Source organism: Centruroides sculpturatus, unplaced genomic scaffold (assembly GCF_000671375.1).
Source record: "Centruroides sculpturatus isolate CEXI.00-Female unplaced genomic scaffold, Cexi_2.0 scaffold528, whole genome shotgun sequence".
Taxonomy (NCBI): Eukaryota; Metazoa; Arthropoda; class Arachnida; order Scorpiones; family Buthidae; genus Centruroides; species Centruroides sculpturatus.
Window position 1 is genome coordinate 394275 of NW_019384819.1, and position 6243 is coordinate 400517.

At 27.8% G+C, this 6243-nt stretch overlaps 1 protein-coding gene across 1 annotated transcript in view; it reads right to left on the reverse strand.

Annotated features, from left to right (window-relative positions):
- Window positions 1-293: 293 nt before the first annotated feature.
- Window positions 294-6243, reverse strand: part of LOC111629905 (probable RNA-dependent RNA polymerase 1) — a 36248-nt gene continuing 30298 nt past the window's right edge. The window contains exons 6-10 of the mRNA XM_023373841.1: window positions 5092-5256; window positions 4868-5014; window positions 2794-2918; window positions 2389-2727; window positions 294-1761 (exon numbers count right to left, since the gene is read on the reverse strand). Of these exons, the coding sequence (XP_023229609.1) occupies window positions 604-1761; window positions 2389-2727; window positions 2794-2918; window positions 4868-5014; window positions 5092-5256 (1934 nt within the window). The 3' untranslated portion in view covers window positions 294-603. The remainder of the gene's footprint in view (window positions 1762-2388; window positions 2728-2793; window positions 2919-4867; window positions 5015-5091; window positions 5257-6243) is intronic.

Sequence of the window (6243 nt, forward strand, 5' to 3'; positions counted from 1 at the left end):
CCTCGGGTTGCTCATGACGGTTTTAAATCAATATAAATAATCTTAATACTATTTAAATTGATATGTTTAATGGCATCCTTAAGGATCCTTAAATCATGTAGATATTTTATTATTTTTGAATGATATATATATTTCATATGAATTCATTATCAAATAAAATTGGAAATGTAGTATCATAAAAAATGAATTTACTGTAAGGTAAAAAATTACCAATAAGATAAATAAATAGACAATATCAGAAAGTCTTAAAACAAACCACTCAAATCTTACAGAAAAAATATATAATAACCAAAGGATTAATATTGTGTAATTTGCTTTATAGAATGTAGAGACATACATTAAAACTACAATTAAATTTTAAAATATTTAAATATATATATACAGTAATACAATATATTAAAAATAACGTTTTATAAATACATTTAATATTTAGAGCATAACATTAAAATATATATATAATTTTAGTGTATTTAAATTTAATACATTTTAAAAGTATAATTTATAAAATTAGCAATATTGTCCATTAAGTGATAGAATTTACACGAAATCATAGAATGAAAAATTTCAGAGAAAATTCTTTAAATTCATTTGAACTAAGTTCATTTAAGGTTGAAGTTGGTCCAATTTATTTCTTTCTGCTTCAAGATTTTTCTTTAGCGTTTCTGTGTCTTTACGAAAGAAATTTTCCAGATATTTTATTGTTTTTAATGACCCAACCGCAGATACAACTAAACAATTTTTTTCCGTACTTCTAATAGTTAAAGCCTTTAAATCAACTAAAGAACACAAAATATTACGCAGAACATCAATTTTTTTGTCTCTAGATCCAGGAAGTATTTTAGCCACGAGCTTAATAGGTTTCAGTTCTACTAATTCATTTAATTTATCATGGTGTTTAATTTGATAAAATGCGGACAAATTGCCAGTTGCAGCCAAAATGTTATAAGTGTCTCTAGCGTAAGAAGGGAGCCAAGCTAAATTTTTGGGAAGAGAGGAATTATTTCTAATAGATTTTAAAAAGTCCAAGCATAAATTAACAATATTGCATTTTTTAATATTTAAATCTACATCATCTACTTCTCTTACATTATAACTATTCTGTAATATGCAAGGAATATATTCTAAAAGCCAAAGTTCATTTTCAGGTTGGAATTCTTTCATTCTGCTCATCCAATGACCAATTAATCTGTAAGCCGATGCTATTATATTTGGAGAAATGGAACAACCAGATAGATTGAGTTTATTTTCACTCTCAAGTTTTGGAAATTCATTTATTATAGATTGTAAATTATGCTCTAAAATTGTAATTATTGATGTTTGAAATGTTTTTTCTTTGTCTTGTTTGGCTTTTAAGTCAATCAAATATTTTGAAACGATCCATGGAAAGCTAAGATATTGTGTAGAATTGCTATTATATGTTATAACATACCACGCAGATGCTTTCTTCAATATCTCTTCGTGTATGTTTGGATCTATATTTTCTGTATCATCTGAGATTCCAAATTCTTGATAAAATTCTTTTTTAAAGCGTTTATGCAGTGTTTGTATATATTGAAGAACTAGCTTTTCAGCATCTGAAGCATCGTTTCTGTAAGAATATCGTTGGTGAAGTGTTCGAAAAGCACCAGAAATAGTTTCGATTTCTGTTTGAATTCCATATCTTTGCATCAAAATTTGAAGAAAATTATTATAATTTCTTCTAGATATAAGAGCAGAATTTTTGTATTTTTCCCAACCAGGATAAATTAAATCCGGATCGATCTAAAGTATTGAAATGTCATTGTTAGAATTTATAATCTGATTAAGTTATATTAGATTTATAAATCTTCCAAAAATTATTTTAAAAGATACAGTAGAGCCTCGATTATCCGACCCCCGATTAACCGACCGTCCTAGTTGGCAAATTTCAAATGTCCGCTAGTGATGTGGCGCTACAATATTTGGCTATGTCTTGGCTACTTTAACATTATTTTTACGTGTTTTAGCTGGCAACACTCATTCGACCATGAAAGGGAGCCAGTATTTAAACGAGGCTTAATTTTCTAATTTTTAACGATACAATAGCGACGATTATTATTTTAAAAAATTTTTGTTAGGCTTAACATCGATGAAAATTCAACGCAAAATAGGTTAATAGCGATATACTAATATACTAATTACATGGGATATAATAATATACTACACTAATAATGGATTTTTTCATACTTTTCGGTTATCCGACTTTTCAATTATCCGACCAATCCCAGTCCCCAATTGGGTCGGATAATCGAGGCTCTACTGTATATGAATAATTTTGATATACCAGTAATTAATGTATTATATAATGTGTTTTTGTTTTAAGCATAATGTAATGTAATGTGTTTTTGTTCTTACTCTATGGTTAGTTACCTGTAATCCAAGACTTTCCTGTTCAACATGTATAGTTTTCTGTTCATATATTTCACAATCTCTATATAAATCACCTAAAGCACGTTCTGAACAATAAGTTTCCCTCTCTGTTCTTCTTTCCATAAAATCTGGATATTGTTGTGGCTTCTCCTCATATGTTAAGGATTCTATATAACCAGTCTTTACATAATCTAATGCCAGAGAAAATTTGCGAGCAACTTTTTTGCATATTGGAGAATTTATACCATATTTATCTGAAATTGCCAAGTGGGCATTTGCGATTATGCCAATATGATCATTTTTAATGTATTCTTTTAGCATTTCAGTTGATCGATATATCTACGAAATAAGGAATTTGAGTTGTTTTTACAAAAAATTAAAATAAATTGTTTTTTAATAGCTTACATTAAATAAAGCACTTGATTGTTTATTTTCATCGGGAGAAGGGAAATCTTCTGGTTCTCTGTTATGAGAAAAAAATAACTCTTTCTTCCAAATAACAGCATATTCATCTCCATCTAGATCAGATCCTGTTATTATTAAAAAGTATGAATTCATTATTAGATGATAAACATAAAACTGATGGCATTAAATATAATCTCTCGTTAATCCACATTTTACATTCAAGAAACCTAAAAATACAGTATTTAAAATTATTCCGTGTTCTAATTATAAGGAGTGTAATGTGGGAAGCAATGTAAGTTTTATAAGCAAGAGAAGAAAAACAGGATATTCATTGAATTCATAAACATCATAAAAATTTAAAATTATTTACCGAGTTTATTCGAAAAGTATGAAAATGTTATAAAATATTAGAATTCTGCGTTAATGATAGTTAATATTCAGGAAAATTTCATTACAGATTGAAGTGACTGATTTCAGATAGTTTATCTGGCTAAACCATCTTTTTCGTATTAATATAATAAACATTGTTGGTATGCATGCTTAATTAAATTTATTTTTATTTGAATTAACCAAAAATGTGTTCAACTTTCAAATTAATGCATATAATTTAATGTTAAATAATACAGTATCTGCGGGAAAGACAGTACTGTCTTTCCCGCAGATACTGTAAAAGTTGGATCATTCAACTTTGATATAGGAAAGTTTACTATAATCTAATAATAGGCAATTAAAATTGTTTGTCTTGATATTCAACTTTCTTTATCAGCATAAAAATATAAATCTGAACAGTTTTTATTTCAGAATTAATTTATTATATCTAAATATTTATAAATTTAAAACGTAGCTCGTATTATCATTAAAACAATCAGTTTGAAATTTTAATGAAATAATAAATAAAAATCTCAACAAACTCTATCAAATTGTAAGGATTAATATACCACTTGAGTGTAACAATGCATATCCTTTCATTACATTAGAAACAATAGTGAAAAATGGATCAGAAGTATAAAATGTTCTAAAATAAGCCTTGCCTATATAGCTCTTAAAATGTTTTAATATAATAAAAGAATAAATTAATGCATGCATATGAAATTTGCATGTAATAATATAAGAATTAATTAAATTCATTTACATTATATAGTAGTTATACTGTATTATTGTATTAATTTTCTTATACCAAATGAAATATCGTATCATAAATATTCTAAACTGTTGTTGAATATTTGATAATTTTTTCGTTAAAATTGCTATTTTAAAAATAAAGAATTAATTTGCTTATTAAAAGAAATTTATTAACTCTTTGAGTATGTCGAATATAATCACTTCTAGTGATGCCATGAAAAAATATATATATATATATATAGATAAAAAACTTGAAAGTTTATTGCAAACTTCTAATTTTTCATAATAAAAATAGACTGTATATTTTCATGGCATCACTAGAAGTGATTATATTCGACATACTCAAAGAGTTAATAAATTTCTTTTAATAAGCAAATTAATTCTTTATTTTTAAAATAGCAATTTTAACGAAAAAATTATCAAATATTCAACAACAGTTTAGAATATTTATGATACGATATTTCATACGATATATATATATATATATATAAATGGACGTGTGTGTCCTTATATTTCACTTTTTAGCCAAAACTACACATCGCACATGAATGGTGTTCGTATGTGGTAGTAGCCATAAGGGTGCGGGAGATATAAGGTTGAAAGTGGTTGACTCGAAGATGTGTAACAATGGAAGTGTTGAGTAACAAAGGAAGTGATAATATAAAGGGGCATGCAAGATATACAGGCGGTTTTTTGCGTTTTGCGGGTCCTTGCAGCTAGATTGTAGATTACTTAGAAAAACAGTCTTTTATATATTAAAAAAAACTATATTACATACAAATAAAAACCCAGCGAAGCGGGTCCTTGCAACTAGTAAATATATAAAAGTATACGACAAAACTTATTTTTGATCTTTTGTTACTTGTATATATTACTTGTATTTATACCGTCAATATCTTACAAGTTATTGTCAAGAAGTAATTAATTTAATCTATAAATAATAATAATATACCAGCCATCTCATCTGGATGAGGTCGTTTCCCTTTCTGTGGAAACACTATACAATCTACAATATGATGTAAAGCAGGAACATCAATAGCTTCTAAAATTCGAATATCTCCAGGTTGAGTACAAGGATTTTTTGTCACCAACACTCGACCTGAAATATTAATTAGAAATTAGTTAAAATAACACTTATTTTCAATTATACTTAATCTATAAAAACAATACTTCTACCTGTTTTAATTATTGTTTCTATACTAATTTCTTGGCGTAAAATATCTTTCGTATATTGTATAAATACTTGACCATATTCGAGAGTGGCTGTCTCGTCTAAAACTCCGAACATAGTCCGTCCTTCGTTGGGACTTATGGATAATCTAGCTTTCATTTTAATATCATCTGAAATAATTCATGATTTATAAAAATATTAAAATTCTTATAAAAAGGTCTTCATCACATTATATTTTAATACAAATATTTTAAGGGATTGTAACTAAATCCTTCACCTCACAACAGACTTTTACTTGTACTTCAAGTAAAGGTCTGTTATGAGGTGAAGGTTTCATTTACTATGGAACTTTTTTATCGATGTGTGCTTTCGTTATTGCCCTTAAAATATTTATATTATTAACACGTAATAATAATAATATTATAAATATAAAAAGCCTAGTTTTGCAAAAGTTATATCTTAAATTATAAATCGGAAATACCGATATACATAAAGTTAAATATTTTTGTAATGTACGTAAAGAAAATTGTTAATAAAACTATGAAAAATAAAGACAAAAATAAATTCAAAATATTATATATGTGAGACCCGAAAGGCCCCTGGGCCTAATTTATTAATTTATATTAAATATGTTTAAATATCGACACAAAATATTACTTCATTTTTGTGAAAAACTAGTGTTTTAGACGTGGGAAAAACCAGATAACAGATGCTACTTCCTTTCACAGAAGAGAACATCCTCTGACTTTCCCTTATCTGGTTAAAAATCTCACTCAGATGGGAAATGGTTACCCCTCATTCATCCCCCTTTCGTCCGTTCTCATGAAAGAGTTACTGGCCGATGATTGGTCGAAATTCAGGAGATATAAGGGAAATTAGTCAGAATTCAGGGAGTTCTTCGACAGATCCGAAGCGTCAAACTCCACACAGTTTTCTTCCTGATGACCAACGCCCTTAAACGAGTCCCATAGACTAAGTCCCGAGTCTGAACTTAGTAAAGATACTTTTATATTTGTGCACGTATTGATCTCCCGTACGAAGAAGTAAATGAACTCTATCTACAAGGTGTCCCTTACAGACAGAGAAGAAGACGAACGTCAACTGAATCAGGTTGTATGTTTTATAACGATTTTTGTGAGCTCTCTCTCTCGATCGCG